General features: G+C 41.4%; 1 protein-coding gene across 8 annotated transcripts in view; it reads right to left on the minus strand.

Annotated features, from left to right (window-relative positions):
* Nucleotides 1–24,697, minus strand: part of PTK2B (protein tyrosine kinase 2 beta) — a 111,154-nt gene that overhangs the window by 38,082 nt on the left and 48,375 nt on the right. For 7 of the 8 annotated variants that reach the window (XM_083348664.1, XM_083348662.1, XM_083348663.1 and 4 more), the window contains exons 2-11: nucleotides 18,689–18,851; nucleotides 12,443–12,698; nucleotides 9,735–9,913; nucleotides 9,156–9,243; nucleotides 8,437–8,516; nucleotides 7,826–7,888; nucleotides 6,657–6,711; nucleotides 5,652–5,792; nucleotides 3,905–3,979; nucleotides 2,061–2,162 (exon numbers count right to left, since the gene is read on the minus strand). In XM_083348664.1, the coding sequence (XP_083204790.1) occupies nucleotides 2,061–2,162; nucleotides 3,905–3,979; nucleotides 5,652–5,792; nucleotides 6,657–6,711; nucleotides 7,826–7,888; nucleotides 8,437–8,516; nucleotides 9,156–9,243; nucleotides 9,735–9,913; nucleotides 12,443–12,664 (1,005 nt within the window). In that variant the 5' untranslated portion in view covers nucleotides 12,665–12,698; nucleotides 18,689–18,851. The remainder of the gene's footprint in view (nucleotides 1–2,060; nucleotides 2,163–3,904; nucleotides 3,980–5,651; nucleotides 5,793–6,656; nucleotides 6,712–7,825; nucleotides 7,889–8,436; nucleotides 8,517–9,155; nucleotides 9,244–9,734; nucleotides 9,914–12,442; nucleotides 12,699–18,688; nucleotides 18,852–24,697) is intronic. The other variant, XM_083348658.1, reaches the window with a different exon arrangement.

Genomic DNA, 24,697 nt, shown 5'->3' on the forward strand with positions numbered 1-24,697 from the left:
ACCTCGTGTGATCTTGATTCTATGCCTCTGTTTATACAACCCAGGATTGTATTAGCTTTTTTGGTTGCTGCTGCACACTGCTGGCTCATGGTTAAGTGATCGTCCACTAGGACTCCAAGGTTCCTCTCACAGTTACTGTTTTTAAGCCAGGTTTTGCCCAATCTGTACTTGTACCTTTGATTTTTCCTGCCTAAATATTAAACTTTGCTTTTCTCTACACTGAAACTCATTTTGTTGGATAGGGGCCATTGTTCAAGTTTGTCAATATCTTTTTGGATCCTGAGTTTGTCTTCTGGGGTGTTGGCTGCTCCTGCCAGTTTGGTATCATCTGCAAATTTGATGAGTTCCCCTTCAATTCCCTCATCTAAATCATTGATGAAGATATTGAAGAGTACTGGGCCTAAGATGGAACCTTGTGGTACCCCACTGCTTACTTCTCTCCAAGTAGATGTAGTGCTGTTAAGGACTACTCGTTGAGCACAGTTCGCCAGCCAGCTACAGATCCATCTGGTGGTGATGTCTATTCCACCTTTTTCTAGCTTACCAAGGAGTAGGTTGTGATCTACTTTATCAAATGTCTTACTGAAGTCTAAGTATACTACGTCCACAGTATTTCACTGGTCTATTAGTTTAGTCACTTTGTCGAAAAATGAAATTTCCATGGAAACAGTCCAGAGTTAGTTTGCCACTGTCTTCTTCTGTATATTTTTTCAAGTTTCAAGATTAGGCTACAACCCTCATACTTTCTGATGGTCTGTTATGGAGATACTAACCTGGTCTGACTCTGCCTAGCTTTTTGAGATATGTTTTTACAAGTGGAATGGTTATGCCCCCCCCAAGTCTTGTCTAGTTCCAGTGGTATCCAAAGGAGTCAATTTGATGGGCATGACTGGGCATTTGAAGCTTTGCTTCTTTTTAATATGCAATGCATGCATATTAAAAAAAGGGTCAGGACTATCTAGTCACAACCACCATTTTGACCTGCCAATCTGCACTCATTGTGCAGGTTCCTGTTTCATGAGTTTCTTCAATAAATCTAGGACTTATTATTGGCAAAGTGATGAACAGCCAGGTTACCAGATTTGCTGATGACACCAAATTGTTCAAGACTGTAAAAATTACACTTTTTACCAAAAGGTTATCTTCAAACTGAATGAGAGCACTTCCAAATAGCAAATGCAGTTCAATGAAAGGAAATGAATATGATATATAGGTAGTCCTTGACTTGTGATCACAATTGAGCCCAAAATTTATGTTGCTAAATGAGACAGTAGTTGATTTTTGCCCCATTTTATGATCTTTCTTGCCACAGTTGTTAAGTGAATCACTGCAGCTGTTAGTAACACAGTTGTTAAATGAATCTGGCTTCCCCACTGACTTTACTTGTCAGAAGGTCGCAAAAGGTGACCGCATCATCCTGGGATACTAACCTTTATAATGCAACCATCATAAATATGAACCAGTTGCCAAGCATCCAAATTTTAAGCACATGACCATGAGGATGCTGCAATGGTTGTTAGCATGTAGACATCACTCGCTCAAAATAAATACAGAGAGATTTGAGACTGTTGAAAGGAAGAAGGACTCCTTTATGTAGTGCAAAGTTATATACAGAATTTGCTTCCATCAAATGCGTTGATGGCCATCAATCCAGACAGACACTAATACTAGTATTAGTGAATGATAAACTCAGACAACATGTTTGTTGAACAAGTACTTTTAAACTGTATGAAAAAAATCAATAAAAAATATTTTTTTTAAAAAAATAAAATAAAATAGCCATTAGTCTTGATGGTTTGCTGTCTCTGAAAACAAACCTGGCATGATTTGATTCCTAACTGCTAAGGAGCAAAAGTGGAGGAGGGATACTGAATTCTAGTCCATACTTGTGTGCTTTCTGATTGCACTTGACTGCCTAGTACAGAAGGCTGGACTGTACCAGCTCGAATGTAACAGCTCTGATACTGTTCTTACTTTTTCTCTCTCAAGAAGAGTGTTGGAAGACTGGAACAGGGAGACAACTGAGATATAATCAAAGCCACCTTGTACTTCCTTCTTACCTGGGGGTTCCCAGTAAGACCAAGCTGCAGCAATGCTCTGCCTTCCTCCACCGCAGTACATTTTATGGATTTGATCTGCTTGAATTCAGCCAAGCAAGTGGGCTGCAAAGGAGCAACATTCATGTTTTATGAAAGGTTCACTTGCATTACAATCAAGAATTCTTTCTGCTTTCCACACTCTGTAATGTGGGGTGGGATGCTATGCTGGACCCATACATGCAGAGTAGCAGCATTCTGATTCATGTCTTTTAATTTTTTTTAAATTTCACAAAAAAGGATTTATACTGACACAAATTCCATTATATTTTCAGGTTAGTGTGAATATTATTGTAATGTAGGCTCCAGGGCGAAACTGATTTGGCCAACCTATAGTTTGTATTTCACTAAGGGATCTGTTTCAATCTAGGAAGCTCATCAGTTCTAACTGGTGAGACTTCAGCTCTCTTGTAAAGAAAATCAGCTCTGTCATCCTGGAGCTAATAACATACATAAAACTTTAGTATAATCTCTACTTAGGTGATGTTGAAAGCAAAGCACAATGGAATTATCTACAAGCTTGGTAAATGCTGAATCAGGGGTTTCCTGAAATACTCTTGTTTAAAATGGACTGGATATTCTTTGACATCAGTGGCCATAGGCTTGCTTGCTTTTTATTTAGCTATCCATACATCCATACAAAGAATTATAAAGTTGGAAAGGTTTTTGGAGGTAATCTAGTCCAACATTTTACCCAGTGCGCGAATTTTTATACCATCCTGAATGCATGCATGTGTATATTTATATAATATATGAGGCTGCCCAGTTGACAATTTGAAATTCTGGATGGTTTACATTGGGGAACAAAAAAACAAACAAAATCCCCATAATCAAAATAGAAACAACTATGAGTACAATGCAACCAAGGCCAAAACCACCTTCATAATCACAACAGAAACCATTACAAGATAAGCTCATCCAGTGCTCTGTCCCAATGACTCAAGGAAGAGTCAGGTTTTCAAGACCTCACAGAAGGTCAAGACAATCAGAGCTATCTGTATCTTAACATGCCTTTTAGAAGAGGCAGATAAGGCATACTCCACTAGGACTCAGAGTATGCCAATGCTGTCAGCATTTGTGGAAAAAGCAGAAACAATTGGAGATAGCTATACCACAAATAACCTGACTCAGCACCAAGAGGGTCATTATAGTGGTAACCAGAAGCTTGATTGTATTAGGAAGCCTACTGAAAACCAGTGTAGTTCACAGAATACATTCATTATGTGAGTATTCCTTGATACCGCTATGACTGCCTACACTGCTGCATTCTGGATCATTCTTACTTAGTTTCTGGATGTTCAAGTACAGCCCCATATAGAATGTGTTGCACTAGTCTAGGCGTGAGGATACCAAGGCATGAGTGACTATATTTGGAGGAACTAAGCTGGAGAATTCATTCCATTTCCAGGCACATAAACTGAATTATCTAGTAGAGAGAGATAATATCCTGCATTTCATGATCATGCTCTTTACAAGACCCTTTGCCTTAATCTTACCTCTTGGTTTTACTGCTTGAAAGGACATAGTTAAACTAGACTTACACCTATTAGATTTCTACTCATCGAAAGGTACAGGAATCCTGGATTAAAAATTGTGTTATTCAATTGTACCAGTCACCTTCAGAGAAGATGATTGTATGGTACAAAAACAACCCTGAAGTTACCATGGAAACACTCCTGTTCTCTTGCTATCTGCAAAATAGCTTAATTTGTATTCAGGCAACAAAAAAGGGAACAATAGATTGCAATGAAAATCCATATTTGATAGATTATGAAAGCCCTTCCTTAAAAGATGTCTGAGCAACTCACCTTTGCTTCTTTACTTGTCATCTGCCGAATGCCTTTTGGGCCAATCACCAGGTCCACAGTGATATTCCATCCTTGCTGAAAAGGGAAGAGAGAAAAGAAATTTGTGTTCCAGATGAAACAAGACTCTCCTAATTTTTGCAGCCCCTGACATTCTGGATATGTTGAGCAGCTGAAGAATTCTACAGCAGGAGTGATAGAAGATTGTGGAAGAATTCTACAGCAGGAGGTGATGCAAATGATAATTAATACTACATCAGCCTGGAGATGGAAAGTTTATTTTTTATTTTTATTTTAATTCCATTTATATCCCGCCCTTCTCCGAAGTCTCAGGGCGGCTTACAAGCTTAGCAGTAGCCTTCATTCTATGTATATGCCTGCTTATTAGGGCTTTTACACACACCCCAAGCGGCATTTTTACAAAGTCAGCTTAATTGCCCCCAACAATCTGGGTCCTCATTTTGCCTACCTCGGAAGGATGGAAGGCTGAGTCAACCTTGAGCCTGGTGGGACTCGAACCTGCACTAATTGCAGGCAGCTGGTGTTACTTAAGGAGGCATTAGCCCACTGCTCCACCAAGGCTCCACCAAAGTTAGAGATGCCACAAAGTTTGAAGCAAAATGATAAGCCCCACATAAGCTGAAACTACTATGAATATGATGCATGATCTAAGTATGCTCTTAAGTGTGAAAACCTCTTGGAATGAAATCCAATTACAATCCATAGGCCCAGTGTCATCAGGTAAGCAGGGAGGAGCCGAAAATAAGACATGTGTAGATTTGGATAGAAGCCTCAATTAACAGTGGAGAATGACTATCATATAACACATATTTTTAAATATTTGCTTATCATTGTTAGTTAAAAAGTCTGAGGTTTGGGGATTTGGCCTTTTTTTCTAAATGTGAGAATGTCAGGCTAATGAACTGTATATAAAGAAAATTCTCTTGGATCACACACCTTGCCCTTGACCTATTTGATCCCCATATGCAAACACTATCCTTTATCTTACAATTTCCAATCCACTGAATTTCAGCTTCAGAAGTTCTAAAATTCCAAATGTTGGTCCCTATTCATCTTGTCAGAACATCTCTCTGTACAGTACTGATAGAGAAGACACCGATCACACCATCTGTTATGATAACACCCTGAAGAGATTATGTTTACAAAGTAAGCCTTGCTTAATACGTCTATATCTAAACTGTAATTGGAACCACAACTACCACAACCTGTTGGTGCTGGTGATGACCTATAAAGCCCTAAATGGCTTGGGTCTGGGATATTTGAGGGAACACCTCCTGCCAGCATCAAACTCCCTTCGTCCAGTGCGCTCACACAGGGAGGGTCTTCTCAGGGTGCCGTTGGCAAAAGATTGCCGGCGGATAAAACCCAGGGGGAGGGCCTTCTCTGTGGGTGCGCCTGCCCTCTGGAACCAGCTGCCCGTGGAGCTTAGGACCGCCCCTGACCTTCGTTCATTCCGCTGGGACCTGAAGACCTGGCTCTTTGAGCTCTCCGGCCCAGGCTGAGAATTTTTAACTGAGGTTTTTAGTTAAGGGATAATTTAATCTTTTTAAATTGTTTTTTAACTTTTGTATTTTGTACTGTTTGATTTTAAATACCCTGTAAACCGCCCTGAGTCCTTCGGGAAAGGGTGGTATATAAATTTAATAAAATTAAAAATTAAATTTAAATTAAAACTAAAATCAGGCCACACAGACTCTGGGAAATATTTCCTTGCCTGCCCAATACTTACAATCAACTCACAGCGATAGCTTTCTTGATCAATGTTGGCAAAGGTGGAGAGTGTGCCAAGGAACTTCATGATGCATTCTTCCTCTCTCAGCAGTGCATACTGCTGGAAAGTCTGCTGGATCATCTTGCGGAACTGCTTTGGCTATGAATGGGAAGCAGGGAGGAATTAAAAAGAAAAAACTCTTAAAACTTCATAATAAATGCAGACAGAAACCTAAGATGGAATGAAATATTTTTTTCTGAAACTTTCACATTATTACCACTGGAAACCTAAGCTGTTTTGTTCAGTGTTAGATGATTACAATTTTCAAATGGTCATTTCTGTTGTTTAATCCTATTGTAATTAAAGAAAAATACCCCAGTACTTTGCTGAATTACTTTTCGATATGGAGAGCAATTTTTGGAGTAGTAACAAATATTTTGACTCAATCTTTCAGTATGAAAGTGATGGCATAATTCATTCAGCATTTCAAATTCTGGAGCTTTTTTTCCTGCTATTGATACAGATCAGATTTTCACCCAGTAGCATCTACAGAAAACCAGGATGATGCCAACATGGTACAGTATGCAGTATTGTCACCATGCAAATGCTACTATTACACACTTACATTCCAAGATCTGACACAGATATTTAGGCTGCATAGTTTGAGTGACGATATTGTTATGCATATTTTGTCACTTCCCTACTCTCATGGATATTCAAGCTTTAAACCTTAGCTTGTGGGTTTTGGTTTATCTAACTTATGGGTCTCTTGTTTGGTGTGATAGCAGATAGTTACTTTTCCCCTCTGTACTGTTTTACTACAATAATTCCTAAGATGGATAAGAGTGAGAAAGAAAAAAAAGGGGGAAAGGAGAAAAATCCATTCCGAATAATTCTAGGAAAGCTAGAAGCTCTGCTAGACTTTCTCAGACATACTACAACTCCCAACCCCAGAGAGACTAGCTAATGGCTAGTTCCCACCCTTGGCTGGACATGTATATATGGGGCTAAAACATTTCTCACCTTCAAGTTCTCTTGCATCTGTTTAGGAAAGAACACGTCCAGTCCCACTTCCTTCCTTAAAGAGAAAGAAAATGCTGCTTTATGCATCTGTAGGTAGCCAGTCACTGGACATTTTAATTTATGGTGTTTCTATTTAGATTTAGAGTTTTCTTTAGAGCCAGTTTGGTCTAGTGGTTAAAGCAGCAGGCTAGAAAGCAGGAGAGTGTGAGTTCTAGTCCCATCTTAGCCCTGAAAGCCAGCTGGATGACCTTGGGCTAGTCATTCTTTCTCATCCCAACTCACCTCACAGCGTTCTTGTTGTAGAGAAAATAGGAAGAGAAAGGTGAGTTATTTGAAAAAAGAATAAAGCTGGGGTACAAACAAACAAAAAGATTTGGAAGCAAGCCAGCTCTCTTAAAATGGGCCATTCCATCTTATCTTTTGCATTGCTGCCTATCCTGGCTGCCAGAGGCACACCACCTTGCTCTCAAGCAAGCATCCTTTTCCAATCATCTGTGACCATAAACAATGCTCTCTGGCCAAGGAGAGCAGGGATAAGTTTTGTAAATGAGAAAGGTTTTCACTGAGATCTTTGTGGACTGGAAGGAGAGGTCTCTGGTAACCTTACTTAGCCTGTGGTGTGGAACCGTATATGATCATCTACTCCTTCCAATTCAATTAAGCTTATTGGCATCAGTGCAGAATCTGGGACCAAAACTAATATTAATTGATGGCTTGACCCTCCATCATTCCACTTCTCCACCCCATGTAATTTCGCCCCATCCATTCTTTTTCCAGCTCAACCTTCTTCTAGCAAATAAATGTTGCGATTTCAGCTAAGATTCATTGGAGATACAACTGTGTTTTCTGAGTTGAAACAGAACATAAGTGGGTAGGAACTGGACTCAGAAAGAATGCAGCAATTAGTTGTTAAGCTTTAGATGCTACTGTGAATCTGGGGGTGGCTTTTCGGAGTTCCTGTCTCTGTCTCTCTTACACACACATACACATACTTTCTTCTCCATACATGAACAGACACACACACCTACACACATTTGAAATATCTTCTCTGCTTATGCAAGCAAAGCTGCATATTGGAAAAGAAGAAATCTATCAGGCAGAGATCATTACAACTAATGAGAAACTTTTTAAAACATCAACCAGCATAGTTAAAAATGTTATCAACATACTCCAGGAATTCAAAGTTGGACTTCTTGTCTAAAGCGTTGTGGGGCATATCCTTGTAGAATCTCCTGCAAAAATAATGGATATTAAAGCTTGCATGATTCCTAATTCAGCACAACACTCACATTGATGTTTACAAATTGAAGTTTCCCATCTCATCATCAACAGAATATCATTCAGTATTATTGTCTGATTGAAGCATAATGTTGGGTATTATTGTGATATTTTTTTTGCTATAGCTAAATGTGAAAACCTACCTATTAAGATAATGTCTCATGCAAACCAACCCATTATAGTTTAGCTTGGTGTACAAAACTCATTCACCATAGCTTGTTCAGTAAACCGTGGTTAACAATATCCTGCTTTATTATTATGCAGGAATTCACCAATTTCTTATAATATTCCTCCCTTGTTGCATCCTTTCAGATTTCTGGCTTTGTTTGTATTTCTTGAACTCACGCTTCCTCAGATCTTTCTTCTTGCCAAAGTCCCAGCTTCAGGATTTCGGTTCTTGTTTTGCAAGGATCACTGTGCAAGCCACAAGAGTCTGACCCTGCTCACATGTTTTCCAAACATGGTTGTGTCAGATGCAATATTTTGCCTAGCAAGTACATACCTAAGCTCCAAGCAGCCTAGCTGTAGGGCCATCCCCTCACTCACTTTGCTCGCATAAAGTTGCATGTATTCACTCCGGAGCTGAAAAATACAAATAAGATGGTCAGTTAAGGATCCCAGGTCCCTACCGTTGCTCACTACTCTTTCCCAAAAGCAAAGGTAAGTGGGTGTTCTTGCACAGAACAAAACACCAAGGGCCTTAAGTAAATTGATGAAATGCATTTTAATAATAAATATTTATTTATTTAAATTACACCTTCAGCTAAAGCATGCTGGCAGCCCAATTTTGGGAACTGAAGTCTACATGTTCTAAAGTTACCAAACTTTTTTTTTTAATTCCATTTATATCCCGCCCTTCTCCGAAGACTCAGGGCGGCTTACAAGGTTAGCAGTAGCTTGAAAAACATTGAATTAGAACAGGGGTCCCAAACCCTTGGGCTGCAGACCAGTACCAGTCCATGGCCTGTTAGGAACCAGGCTGCACAGCTGGAGATGAGCAGTGGGTAAGCAAAACTGTGCATGTGTGGGATCTAGGTTAGGCACTCCTCCCCCTCCAGTCCGTTGAATAATTGTCTTTCACGAAACCAGTTGGGGACCGCTGAATTAGAGGATGTGATGAAGTTGCATTAGCAAGCACAATGGAAGGTGCAATCTCACACATCCAACAAAGTTGCACTAGGGACAAGTCTTTAAATAGGGACTGCGTCCTCGGAGACCAACCTGTTGGTAGAAGTACAGAAGCGTTGTCCGGTCCTCTTGGAAGCGTTCAACATAATCTTCAGGAAGGTAGCGGACCTGGAGATCATACCTTTAAACAGCATAACAAACTTTTAAGTTAATCCAGTGTTCTTCAAGTTTAATGCTCATATTTAGCAGATTACAAATTCTGGCTTCCCCAACTAGCAATGTCTTATTGTGTCTCTCTTTTCCATAATGCGACTTCTACTGCCAGTACAACTTGTATTAACTATACATTAGTATTATATGGATATTTTTTCCTTAGTTCCTTCCCCTATCTTAAGTTTTATTTTAATCACTGTATCATTGTCTCATCGATGCACTGTTTGTTTCATTGTACTAATAAAATTAAAAAAAAACAAACCAACCTCTTTGGAGATGAGACTTGCTGGGAGAAAACAACAAGCATAATAAGATATCCCAGAAAAACTGAACTTTGCCCCTGTTTCTTTCAGTACCTAAGAGTGTAGCTAATCTGGAAAGATTGGTTTGAATGATCATCTCTGTATTGTGGTCAAGAGGATTGGTGAGAACAGGATGGATACAGAAAGGGCGCCCTACCTCCATTCAGCCTCAAGGTGCAAACATTCGTATTTGTCCTGGACTTCACCCACTGTCATGTCTGGATGAAGCCAATGGATCTCATCCGATTTCACATGTTTCAAGCGCAATCCATAGCACTCAGCGAGCTGGATATCAGGACCAATTCTTCCACTCTGTAGGATTGACTTTATTACTTCCTATAAAGGAAAAATGCAGATAAATGGCAGGAAGGAGAGAAAAATGTAACAAGGTTGTCAGAACTTAAAAGAAATTCTGAACAGATCAATTTGGTAATTCATATGAGCAATATTTTAAAAAGAAATCAAGATATCTACCTTCTATTTGAATTTAATCTGGAGAAGTGCTTTTCTAATTAAAAAGAGGAGTCAAGGGGAAAGAAAATATGACCAAGGAATTCTGGGAATTGAAATCAACACATTTTCAAGTTGCCAAGAAATACTGTAATATATACTCCTCACTAGCAATGCATTGGGACGCAGTGGCTCAGTGGGTTAGGAAGCTGAGCTTGTCGATCTGATGGTCGGCAGTTTGGTGGGTTGAATCCCGAGTGCCACGTAGCAGAGTGAGCGCCTGTTACTCGTCCCAGCTTCTGCCAACCTAGCAGTTCAAAAGCACGTAAAAATGCAAGTAGAAAAATAGGGACCACTACGGTGGAAAGGTAACAGCGTTCCATGCGCCTTTGGCGTCTAGTCATGCCGGCCACAGGACCACGGAGACATCCTTGGACAAGTGCTGGCTCTTCGGCTTTGAAATGGAGATGAGCACCGGCCCCTAGAGTCAGAAACAACTAGCACGCATGTGCGGGGGAACCTTTACCTTTAGCAATGTACTAAATGACATTTTGGCAACCCACTAATGTCACTTTGGATGTCATCTATAATGTTTCAGGTATGCAATCATTTTGCACGTTCCTCCTTGGACCCAATAATTAGTATCTGAATGAGAGGAAAAATGTGGAGATCTCACATTTGTTTATTTTATTTTTCTGGGGGAAAGATGGTTACTGGCTTTGTAACCCTATGAAAAGGGCCTCTAAAGCCTTACAAAACCTAAGAAGAGAGACAAGATACTCAGAAGAAGCTGAGCAGAACATATTTTTAATTTAAGAACGGCTTTGCTATATTACACACTAAATACATCTGATTCAGCATTTTATTCTCAAGAACAGTTCACTCTCTAGATTATTCACAAAGCTTACAGAAAATACATCTTCTTTTTGCTTTGTCCCAACAGCTAGATTCAGAGGTAGACTGCTTCTAAATAGGGGTGTTCCGCCTAGCTACATTCTAAAATTCTCTGAATATTTAAATTTATATTGCCAAAACGTCATCATTCACATACAAGAGGGAGATTTACAGCTTTAGATTTAGCCCTGTGATAGGCAAAAGTACCAGAAATATTAAGAAAACTAGATTATATAAATTAAATAAACATATATCCCCAAAATTGTATGTTTGTATGTGCATGTGTGTGCATAACAATCCAATAAAAACAAGGATACCTAAGAATTTCACTGAATCTACTTGTCCCTCAGGGCTAATTTTGTACAACCCCGCTTTTCTCAATGTCTGGTTTGCCTTCATTTGATCTAAAGTAAATCCATAAATGATTTAGCTGTAGGTCAGCAACCTTGGCTATGCAGTCATCAGCCCCCTTTTTATAGCCCTAAAGATTACTCCACCCCAATTGCCAATTTTTAGTTGCACATTTTTTCCAAATAAAATGTTAGCCTATTCATTTTGATATTGTTGCAGTGTCACTAGCCTGTTTTCTGTGGCTTTGGGAAGTTAAGGAAAATACGGTCTTTAGACACAAAAAAGTTTCCTGCTCCTGCTTTTAGCCCTTGGCCATTAAAAATTTGTTTTAATTCATTCTGATGTGGGTGAGGCAGCCTGAAAAAGAGCTCTACTTTTGTAAAAAGCCAATTCCTTGAACTCTTGCAGTCCTTGGTCAAAGGTGGTAAACCAAAAGCCCCCAGGAGCCTGACACTCTGTTGCTAAATTTTGGTGATGAAATTTTGGCCTGTTTTTCAGGGTTGAGTGCAATTTTAAGGATAAGTATGAAAAAACAAGTTCAAAAGGACAGCCTGCCTCCACTTTGATTCCCTCCTCCCCACTGCCCAAAAGGTCGAAGTAATATCTACATTCTGGCCCTCAATGACTGGGAATACAATTTACACATAATGTGCAGAAACATATTGAACACATACTTTGGTGATATACACTTGTGCATCTTTTAGTATGGGCCAATTCGTTCATTTAAATCAGTGTTTTTCAAACATGGCAACTTTTAAGATGTGTGGATACAATTTCTAGAAATCCCCAGCCAGCATTCTGAGGAATTCTGAAAGTCTGAAGTCTACACATGTTAAAATTGCCATGTTTGTTTGTTTTTCTTCTGTTCAATGATTCTGGGACACTGCTGGATAAGAACCTGCAATTTTCTTGGCAAGGATTTTTAAAAGTGGTTTGTCATTGCCTCCTTCTTAGAGCTGAGAGACAGTGACTGGCTCAAGGTCATCCAGAAGGCTTTATGCTTAGGGTGGGACAAGAACTCATGTTCTCCTGGTTTCTAGTCTGATGTCTTAATCACTACACCAAAGTAGCTCTCACCAAATTTGAAAAACACTGATGTAAACAGAAGGACATGGGTCCAAGCCCATTGCAAGAAGCCATCAACCAATGAGACTCATTCATGAAACTCACCCGTATCTCCGTCATGACCGTACATTTCACCAGTTTGAAGTTCTTGCCCATGTTGAAACTGTTGCTGTGGAAGCAAACCTTGAGGATCCGAACTTCATCTTTGTCGATATCAATGGGTACAGCAACCATGGTAGACTCTGAGGGCCCTGCCAGGCTGAAGCAACTGCGGAGAGAATTTGCTCTCAGCCTGCTCAAGGCCTCCGGCAGTCCGGACATCATCATGACCAATGCAATGCTAACGCTGGATCATTACCTCCTGGCAACCAGAAAGAAAACAGTACAGGAGTCAGCAAGGAAATGGATTTGCCAACCTGGTTTTGTGGATACCAACAAACAGATTTCTTGATTTTTGCCCATCTCTTTGGCCCACATTACTTTTAATAAATTGAAATAGTTTTAGCCTGCTGAAAGCCAAACCATCAGCTCCAGAAGTATATTTATTTCTAAAAATGTTTTAGCTCCAAAAGAGTGTTTTGAAAATAAAAGCGGGGGTTGGCTATAGCTAAGCACTTTGTCTGGAGACCTATCTGCCTGCTCTGGAAAAAAAAAAGGTGGGTTTGTGGGAGAGCATCCTACAGACTGGGAATAATAGAGCGGCTGGCAAAGAACCTTCGGTTCTACAGAACTACCAACATCCTCCACAGTAGCCAGTTTGAAATGAGGCAAGTCCTCCTCCAGCACCTATTTTCAGGAAATGCCTGCAACCTGCTCCTAAAATCTCAAAGGTATCCATTAGAAGAATATAGCAGTGAATATCTGCAGTCTCTCCCATCTGGAAGAAAAGACCTGGCTGAAACAGTCCTGTTGTGGAAATCAAAGGAGGCAGAAATAATGCAACATTTTCCCATTATTAATGTTTCCCTCAAAACCTGAGAAACCTATTTTGGAAGAAAAGGAAAGAGGCTGTGGTTCTAGATACACAGTTTTTGAAGCTTCATGCAAAGGAACGGATGATTCCTTTGGATGCACCGTGATCCCTGGTAGCACAGTGGTTAAAGTGCAGGATTGCAGACTAACTCTGCCGACTGCCAGAGTTTCGATCCTGACCGGCTCAAGATTGAGTCATCCTTCCATCTTTCCGAGGTTGCTAAAATGAGGACCCAGTTTGTTGGGGGCAATATGTTGACTCTGTAAACCGCTTAGAGAGGGCTGTAAAGCACTATGAAGCCATAGTATTACCTCCCTGTAGATAGGGCTGGCAACTTGGGTGTCCTCCTAGATTCACAGCTCTCCTTGGAAGATCATATAGGAGCTGTGACTAGGGGGGCCTTTGCTCAGGTTCGCCTGGTGCGCCAGTTGCGGCCCTATCTGGACCGGGATGCCTTGCGTACAGTCACTCATGCGCTTGTGACCTCTTGTTTAGACTACTGCAATGCTCTCTACATGGGGCTGCCCTTGAGGACTACTCAGAGGCTTCAGCTGGTGCAGAATGCGGCCGCGCGAGTGGTGGTGGGGGTTTCCTGATACTCCCATGTAACACCTCTACTCTGCGAGCTGCATTGGCTTCCGGTTGCCCTCCGGGTGAGATTGAAAGTGCTGGTAATGACCTATAAAGCCCTAAATGGCATGGGTCCGGATTACTTACGGGAGCACCTGCTGCCGGCATCAACTTCCCTTCGTCCAGTGCGCTCCCACAGAGAGGGCCTCCTCAGGGTGCCATCGGTCAAAGAGTGTCGACTGGCGGCCCCCAGGGGGAGGGCGTTCTCTGTGGGCGCGCCAGACCTTTGGAACCGTTTACCGGTTGAGCTCCAGATGGCTCCTGACCTTCGCTCCTTCCGACGTGACCTAAAAACTTATTTATTTGAACAATCCGGCCTGGTCTGATGGGTTTGGGGTATTTTAATATTAATTTTATTAATTTTTACTGTAATTGGGCTACATTATTTAATTCTTTCTTAACTTTTGTACATTGTATTTCTATTGTATTTATTGCCCTGTACACTGCCCTGAGTCCTTCGGGAGAAGGGCGGTATAGAAATTAAATTATTATTATTATTATTATTATTATTATTATTATTATTATTATTATTATTATTATTATTATTATTATTTATGATGATGATGATGATGATGATGATGATGATTATGATTATTATTATGATTATTATTATTATAGTCTATGTGTTAGTGCTGTTGCTATTCTGAAGTAACGGGCACTGAAGATGAAATGTGGTGGTGTTCATCCTCTCTTTGCAGGCTGCAATCACTGGACAAACCTTTTTATACTTTTATATAAGGGAAAAAAGGGACGCGGTGGCTCAGTGGGTTAGGACGCTGAGCTTGTCGATCAGAAGGTCGGCAGTTTGGCGGGTCAAATCCCGAGTGCCGCGTAGCAGAGTGAGCGCCTGTTACTCGTCCCAGCTTCTGCCAACCTAGAAGTTCGAAAGCACGTAAAAATGCAAGTAGAAAAATAGGAACCACTATGGTGGGAAGGTAACAGCGTTCCGTGCGCCTTTGGCGTCTAGTCATGCCGGCCACATGACCACGGAAGACGTCCTCAGACAAGCGCTGGCTCTTCGGCTTTGAAACAGAGATGAGCACCGGCCCCTAGAGTTGGAAACGACTAGCACGCATGTGCGGGGGAACCTTTACCTTTATAAGGGAAAAGGGGGCTAAGCACAGAATTTGAGGAAGCATATGTTAAACAGCCCTTCAGGATGAATCTCCCAAAAGTTACACCTATAAGGTGAGGACTCAGACCTCCAACCAGAATAACAGAATAACAGAGTTGGAAGAATAACAGAGTCTGAATGACCTTGGAGGTCTTCTAGTCCAACTCCCTGCATAAGCAGGAGACCTTATACCATTCTGGACAAAGGGTGGTCCAATCTTAAAAACCTCCAGTGATGGAGCACCCACAATTTCTGAAGGCAACCCATTCCACTAGTTAATTCTTTTCACATCAATCAAGCATGCACTGACAACACCATAGCAGTGACCCCCAGGGCCTTGGGTATGGCAGAGCTGTAACAATCCTACAGGACAGCCCCTGACTCGGGGCCACCCTTAAGCATTCCTTTCCCTTCCTTGATTTCCAGACATTGACCAGCAAGTAGTCTAAGGGCCATTTTAATATTCTACACTGTCCCAACAAATTGCAAAGGGTCCTTACAATAGCTTGCTTTGGAGAACTGTGGTTGTCTTCAAGAGCCCAACAAGCTTTCCAAATTGAGGAAGGGGCTATACTGAAGGGCATTTTTGCTATCACCTCATCCTCTCCTGTTAAATATAGATGTTAACTCTTTTCTGCTTTCCAGGGAGAAATCTTCCTTTCTGTCTTGCTTGGATCCTTTGTCATAATGTTATGAGCCTCTGCACATGTCTGTGCCCTGGAAAACATGTGTTTTCCTTCCGCTCTTGCTTTCATATAGCCCCCCTCCAGAGAGTCAATGCTACTGAATTACAAATTGTTCTAAAATAAGGACAACACAACCCACGGAAAAAGTAAATGTTCTTCAGTTATCCTTAACAAGGAGACTGCCGTGGTCCATGTACCCACATGCTCACTGCAGAAGAAGCCACATATTAGATAGCGTTGTAAGAGGAGAATGAGACAAAGAACTGCAGCAGCCTGCCAAAAACGTGATTTCTGCTTCATTACTGATTTCCCTAAGCCCAACTAAAAGTATGTACACTGAGCCGGAGCTCCCTTTATTCCAACACAGAACAGCCTCGAGCAGCAGACAAGAATGCAAGATGGGAAGTAGAAGCAGAGGAACTGGAGACACAGACACCCCTCTGTAAAGAGCCGTTTTCAGTTCTGAAATGTTATACCCCCAAAGATGGCCTTTGTTTTCATTAGTCTTTACAGACAATTCTGCAGGGTAAGGGTTTGGTCAATCCACTTGCAGATGGCTGGCAAGAGTCACACCCCAGCAGGGACCCACCGCTATTACAGAGCCCTGCTTTGCTTTCCCTTCTCCTCCTTTCTCCCCACTGTGCCTTGCTTTCTTCAAGTAAGCAAGCTTTTTCAGAAGCCAGGAGAACTACCCACATGCTCCTCTGGCTTGGCCCCAGAGGGAAAGACAGTGTGCAAGGATGGTAGGGAAACAGTCCCATTTAGGACCTCTTGAATATTGGGTTTAGTCCAAGCAGGATAGATCTTAGCTGAATGTTAAGATATTTCAGTGCAACTATGAACAAGCATTTCCTTAAGAGATTTCCTGCACTGAGCTAGATCTGAGCCCCCACCCCCACCTCCAGTTTTTTGTTTTTTTGCTACTCTAGCACCGCCTCCTCCCTTCACCATCTGTACCACTTTTCTGCATTAGTAGCATTCGAAGCATCGGATCGGGCCCTGTGCAGGGATGTGTTGTTGTTATCCATCTCTTGAAAGTTAGGCAGGAGAGGGCAAGTCCAAAAATAAGCCAAGCTATCCATATATCTCTGGATTTCCTCTCCCCTTCCCCCACTGCACATAGTACTCTCACACAACAACAACCTCACAATGATCCTCTTTCCTGATATTAAGAAATGTTGCACCTCTTGGAGCAAGCAGGAACTTTGCAGGAAGGAAATGAGTACTTTCAGATACTGCTCTTGCTCCACTTGGGCACTAGAGGGTGTCAAAGCCTTACAAACCTGACCTTAGAGCACCATCAAGTTGGGAGGCATCTGATCTGCAAGAAAGTGTGATTCTCACAAGTACAGACACTTCCCAGGGGAGCTGGAGTGGGTTGGCTGAGCTTCTCCAACCTGCTGCCACTAACTGATCTTTGCCAATTTCAACTCTCCATCTGGTACCCAGAGAAGTTCTGTTCCTTGTTGTCAGGATTCTAAGCAGGAGCTCCAGGATACGAAAGGGAGACATGCTCCATTATTTGCTTTCACGTGTTCCCTTGTCACTCTTTAAAATGTTTGCAGCTTCCTGGGGAAGGAAAGAGACAACAAACGCAGCTGTCTTGTGAAGAACTTCTCGACCTTTCAGGGCCCTTTAGGAGATGGAGAAGAAGTTGAAAGGATAAAGATCTCCCATTACCCTTCTCCATGTCTCAGCTGGGTAAAAACACATGTCAGGCTGAAATCTGGTTTAGTGGAGCATCCCACCCATCTTCTTTGGAGGGCGATTACTATTACAATTTTAATCTTAGTGGAATCAAGATTTGCTGGGCTGGGCTGAGCCAATTCAGAGAGCTCAGCTTCATTTTCCCAACATCCAAACCCTAAAGTACGCTCAGTACACCAAGATCACCTGCCATAGCAACCACAAAGGAACCTTACAGAACAAATAAAAATTTGCAAATGCAATTTTGTAAATCTAGTCTAGCACCGTCTATGGCTCAAGGTTCAGATAGGGAGCCTCAGTGGACTTTGAGAAGTCTCTTTTTCTGAATATCATGACTTTTTTTGCCATTGCCGGCAATGGGGTGGGCACGGTTTCGCTATGATGCATCTGGCACGTGGGCTGGCAGTTTGACACCCCTGCTTTAAATGATACACTCTTTATGCTTTAAACAGGGATTTATCACTAAATCTTGGTCCTTCTCCTTTGACATTGCCGTCTCCCTCCTTGAAAGGAAACTACAGCACCCATTAAACTTAGTAGTGTGTCATTTGGTTGCAGACTTATACATTTTGTATATCCTAAACATACAAGGCAGAACAGAACAGAACAGAAAGGATTAACAGAGTTGGAAGGGACCTTGGAGGTCTTCTACTCCAACCCCCTGCTTAGGCAGGAAACCCTATACCATTTCAGACAAGTGGGTGTCCACTCTCTTCTAAAAAATGGGTTACCTGTGGCACATAGATTTCCTGCAGCCGTCCAGCATTCTAATTTGGCAAAATGATTGACAAGTAAGCCATCAAACTTGCGATGGTTTTTGGAAGGAGAAGATTAAGGATCAGACTCCTTATACTTCTGTTGACATTAAGCTCTTTTAAACAAAGGCCCAAAGCAAATAAAACTGGCCCTGCATTCCAATTGGGGAATTCTGGGAATTGAGGTTCACAGATCTTAAAAGTGGCTGAAGCTGAGAAATGCTGCTGTACAAGATCAAAAACAGAACTGCTGATCTTGATTTTTGGAAGTTGACCTGTCCTGCTAGAAGGGAAGCAGAAGGCAACTGCCCACTGTGATATGTACTTCAAAGAATTTTACCATACAGTTTTCACTGCAAAACAATAGGGGAAAATACACGATGAAGTATAGAATAGGAAGATATGGCTTTGAAAAACATATAACCTTGAAAAAAAAATGTTAAAAACATATATGGGAAAATTGTATATAAAATATATAATACAAGCCTGTGTGGGATTAATCACGGTCAGAATCTGGGTGGGAAGGAAATGTGATGTTCTCCAGTCAAAGTTCTACAAGCCAGCTGAAAGTGTCAGCACAAATTTTGACCTCTTCGCATGTGGTCTGACTCCACATTCAGGTTGATGCCTGTTGCAGCTATAAAGGTTCCTACAGTAAGAAAGAAAAATGCTTCAGGGTTGTGGAGGTTCAGTTTATCAGCAGCAAGTTCCATCCTGCTGGAATCTAGAACAGTGTTTGCTATGCTTTTTCTTTATGTTTTCTTTCATTTAATATTGGTGTTAAACCTTCTTATTTGACAGTAAGCCAAATCCTGAATTGCTAAGAGCAGACTTGCTGTGTTAATGGGCCTGCTGAAGAACTGGCTGACCTAATCGACTCTACATCTTCTCTCTAGAGAGCAAGCTTAAGAATGCATGTGCATACGATAACAGAGCAAAACCTGTCCTGGTTTTCCTTTGTAGCTAGGCTGTCATTGGGCATCTGATGACATGCGAATAAGCTGTACTAGATCAGGCCAAAGCTCCATTTAATTTAACAGAGACCAGACAAGAATGGCTACCGTCTTTAAGCTGAAAATAGAACATTCTAAGTCTATGCTGCCATTTGATAATTGTCAAAAAAAATAATTGTGCAAACTAAAAATAGTAATCAATCAGTCCTTTGAGGTAGGCCTGATCAGAAAACACACCGCAAAGACAACTGGAACTCTATTCTATTATTGTGAAGCAGTGATTCTCAACCTTGACAACTTTCAGTGAAATGTGGACTTCAATTCCCAGAATTCCATGCTTGCTGGGGAATTCTGGGAATTGAAGTCCACACATCTGAAAGTTGCCACAGTTGAGAAACATTTTGTAGGGTATAAGAACAGAACTTGGAAAGTCTGCCAGTGATTTCCTCTGCCCCTTCTTCATATCATTCAGAATTAAGGCAGGGCTCTTTGGAGTCTCTTTCTCATGCTTCCATCTCTCACAGAGCCGAGTTCTTATTTACTGTCTCATTTATTTACTAATGGCTTGTGAATTCTTTCCCCTTCCCTTTCCTCCACATAGTCCTATTAAGCAGGTGTCTCTGTAGTGAAGTACAGCTGTGTGACTATCAGTGGAACACCATGAAAAAAATACAATGCCCCCAAAATAGCATTAGCAGTCACCTCAGCAGGCAAACTCACAGAACTGCAATGCTGACAGAAGCTGGGAAGGAGGCATCTGAGGCCTAAAGATCCCATGATTTTATTTTAATTAATTAATTAATTAAATAGATTTATACAGTAGCCATCCATCTCCGATAAATGACACTGGGCAGTTTACAACATCTCTTTGAGGCAGATGGGTGGTTCAGAAATGTGTAAAATAAATAGAACATTAAAATGACAAAAACTACAGGTAGTCCTCGATTTATAACAGTTCATTTAATGACCAAAGTTACAAGGGCACTGAAAAGAGTGACTTATGACTGTTTTTCACACAACTATTGTGGCATCCCCATGGTCATGTGATCAGAATTCAGACGCTTGGCAACTGGCTCATATCTGTGACGGTTGCAGTGTGTCCCGGGGTCATGTGATCACCTTTTGCGACCTTCTGACAAGCAAGTCAATGGGGAAGCCAGATTCACTTAACAACTATGCTACTAACTTAACAGCTGCAGTGATTCACTTAATATCTGTGGCAAGAAAGGTCGTATAATGGGGCAAAATTCACTTAACAACTGCCTCATTTAGCAACAGAAATTTGGGGTGCAATTATGGTCTTCAGTGGAGGACTACCTATGTATAAAAACTTATAGTAGCCCAGAATCATAACCACAGTGATCAGCATAATCAAGAGATGAGCTTCCTCGTGAATCTGGAGCTCCAGACTCAAGCCCAGAAACCCATCTTTAGGGTTTATGGAAGGCCAACAGGGATGAGGCAGATCTGATCTCTTGAGGAATGATGTTCCAAAGGGCAGGTGCCACAATTGAAAAGACTCTTCTCCTAGGCCCCGCCAGCCAGTGTTCTTTGGTGGATGGGGCCCAGAGCATGAACCTCTTGTCTGACTGGATATGATGTGTAAAAAACTGGAGAGAGACAGCCCCATAAGTAACCTGGCCCCAAGCCATGAAGGGCTTTAAAGATGACTACCAGCATCTTGAATTTCATCCAGAAGCACAATGGTAGCCAATGCAGCTCACAGAGCTGTGATGTCACATGTGCAAAAATATGCATTGTTGATGCCCTATGTGGCTATATTCTGCGACAGTGGCAGCTTCCAAATACTCTTCAAGGGCAGCCCCATGTAGAGTGCATTGCGCAGTCCAATCCGGAGGTCATTAGGGTATGAGTGACTGTGAGTTGGGTATCTCAATCCAGGAACGGACACAACTGAAATACAATCCAAAATTATGCAAAGGCTGTCCTAGCCACAGCTACTTTCTGCTCCTTGAGCAGAAATCATGTCCATCACACTATGAGCCATCTAAACTGCTGTGCCTCCCAAGAGCAAGCTGTGTTAAAGCATAAAATACCAAAAGAATTCCAAGGTTCACAAAGACTGATCCTGTAATACCAATTTTTCAGCTTTTATAAAAGCCCCTGATTCTAGTTTTAAAAAACACGGTATGTACATCTATTCAGCTGAATAGATACTTGATTATAAATACCAATACTAATTTCTTTTCAAAAGCATGGGCAAAGGGACAAGACTGAAAGTTATTTTATAGATGTATAAAAGTACATGATTGGAACAAAAGTAAAAAGATACTTATGTTTAATATGCAAATGTGAACTAAACTAGGAGTGACTAAGAAATGGTCTTGGTACATAATTCATAAAAACAGTGATCCAGTGTCATGGGAAAAGGATTCCTTCCATCCATCCATCCATCCATCCATTCATCCATTTAGCCCCGTGGTGGCGAACCTATGGCACGCATGCCACAGGTGGCATGCAGTGCCTTCTCTGTGGGCACACGCACCGTTGCCCCAGTCCTAGGCCTTCAGCTGGGTTTTATAAAAACTTTTCGCTTAAAAAAAAGGTTCAATCAATCAATCAATCAATCAATCAATCAATTTCAACTTCTCACGGGAAAAAAAAGATCTCGCAAAGTTGGAATTGATTGATTGAACTTTTTAGTCCCACCCAGTCTGCCGTTACCACTGCAGCTATGCCCACCCAATGGGCCATGCCCACCCAATTGGCCATACCCACCCAGTGGGCCACGCCTACCCAGCACCCGACGATACATAAGAGCATTTTGAGTTGCAGTTTGGGCACTCGGTCTCTAAAAGTTTCTCCATCACTGATCTAGCCAATTGACAGATCCTTTAGAAAAGCAACAATGTCTCGTAAAATGGGGGATGCCCTTGAGGGGTTATCTTAAGGCAGCCTGGGAGGTGACCTGTAGTTGGGTCAATGCAGTGATCTCAACCTTTCTGAGAAAGGTTATATTCCCTCCAGCCTGGAAGGAGGTGATGGCATGCCCTCTTCTCAAGAGGCTATTGCTGGACCCAATTCCTCTGGTCAGTTATCATCCAATCTCCAATCTCCCCTTTCTTAGAAAGTTGTTGGGAAGGTGATTGGACAGCTGTTCAGAGGCTCCTGGAGGAAACTAATTATCTGGACCTATTTCAGGCTGAAGATAGCATTGGTTGTGCATGTTGATGATTTTTGGTGGGAGCCAGGATGGGGATGGTGCATCCACTTTAATTCTGCTTCATCTCTCAGTGACTTTTGACACTATCAATCATGGTATTTTTCTAGAACAATTACAAAGTTTATATATAATAGCTCTCCTTTACAGTTAGTCCAGGCAATTGCTGATGGGGGTGGTGGTGGAAGAGATTAAATCTGGGGATTCTCAGGATGTGCCTCAGAACTTGATGTTTTCGCCTACACTGCACTAACTGCACTACAAGTTACTTCGGAGTCAAATTGCATCAGCACGCTGATGATACCCAACAGTATATCCTGGCCACACTGATCCTGTTCAGGCACTGTGCCAGTGCCTGAAGTCTGTGTATATCTGTATGGGAAGGAGCAGATTCAGGCCTAATCCTGCCCAAACTAAGTGACTGTGGATATTTGACTTCCCTGATTCTAAGGACTTTCCATCTTTAGTCTTGGGTGGGGTTGTACTTCCACCTTCAAGGCTGCTGCATAATCTGGGAGTCTTCTTGGACTTACAGCTCCTACTCAAAGAATAGGTGGCAGCTGTGGACTTTGTACAGATTCATCTAGAGCAGGGGTGTCAAACTGCCGGCCCACGGGCCGATTTCATCATACTGAAGCTGCGGCCACCCCATTACTGGCAATGCAAAAAGAGTCACGGTATGTCACGACATATCAGGTGACATGGCGAGTTTGACACCCATGATCTAGTGTGTCAGTTGCCCCCATTCCTGGATTGGGAGGTCTTTCAAACACTCACTCGTGAATCAATCATCTCATGAATGAATTCCTGCAATTCATGCTGCAGTTGCCTTCTGGGTATAATTCAAGGTGCTGGTGGTTACCTTTGAAGTCCTTCATGTCATAGGCTTGGGTACCTGAAGGACCATCTATCTTCTACTACTTTTGCTGAGCCAATAACATTGAGTACATTGGATGCAACCCAGGTCCCTTCAACAAAACAGTAGCATCTATCCAGGACTCAGGAACATGTCTTCAAGAGCATCTATCCTCTTGAAAGCATCCCCTAATTACCCATATAGCTTCCACCCTGATGACATTCAAAAAGTCATTAAAAACCTCTTTGGTCTGGTGGCAGAGTGGTGGAATGAGCTCCAGGAGGCAAGTTTATTGTTATTTAAAATTTGTCTTCTTGGTGTTTACTTTTTCATTTTTTTAATCGTTCCTACTTTTTTAATGCAAGCATCATACTGAACTAGGCAGACATTGAGTGAATGAATGAATGAATGAATGAATGAATGAATGAATGAATGGGAAACACAGTGAAGGAGAACTGACAGATATACAAATCTGTGGATATTGAGGACAAATAATTATTTGTTCATCTCTTTTTCTTGCTGTCATACTGAAACATACACAATACTATTGCTTAAGAAAGCTGAATGGTGGGACATTCAGGACAGATAAAAACTTTTTATACAGTACTTTGGAATTCCCGACCACAAGCTTGAGCAATAGCTTTAAAGAGGGGGAATTAGACAAATTCGTAGAGAATGAGATTATCCATGGCTAACAGTCCTCATGGATGTATATTACCTCCGGTGTTAGAGCTAGAAAGGATCAAAAATGTAATTTTGTGTAAGGTACAGTATTTCTTTACATTTCTTCGCTGTTTCTTTGATATATGTTGCATTCTCAATTATCCAGGTTTGGGTTGTCCCAAAGATGCTTTTCAAAAGACAGCTGGATTGTGTGTTTTTTTCCTTGAAAATCTTTCACTTCTCATCCAAGAAGCTTCTTCAGTTCTGACTTCCATTCCCCACCATTCAGTCAGAACTGAAGAGGCTTCTTGGATGAAAAGCAAAATGTTTTCAAGGAAAAAAACCTCCAAATGTACTTTCCCTATGGATGCTACTCTGCTCTGAAAACCCTTGAGGTACAGAATGGTCCAAACCTCCTGGCACTGAAGAGTTGCCAAGTTGGAGAAACAGTGGTTTATGACACGTCCTATATGAATTGTTTAGTTAGTTTTGTATCATAAGTTGCCTTGAATCCTAGGAAACAGATACTACATAAACTTTTGCAGAAGTAATGCTGTCTCTACTAGCTAACAGAGACCACTGACTTCTTGGGTGCTTGTAATTTCAGACTGATTAAATGCCATCAAGTCACTGTTGACTCTTAGCAATCACAAGGAGGGATTCTTTCCTGGTTGATAGTTTCCAAATACTATATATTTATTAGATTCTTATCTCATCATTAGGAGTTCAAGGTGGTCTACAAAGCATTGCCTTCTCTCATTATTTGAGTTTTATTTATTTGTATTTCATGTTTAGGAGTTTGAGGTGGTCTATAAAGCATTGCCTTCTCCAATTTTATTTAT

The sequence above is a fragment of the Vipera ursinii genome, assembly GCF_947247035.1.
Source record: "Vipera ursinii genome assembly, chromosome: 1".
NCBI classification, from domain to species: domain Eukaryota; kingdom Metazoa; phylum Chordata; class Lepidosauria; order Squamata; family Viperidae; genus Vipera; species Vipera ursinii.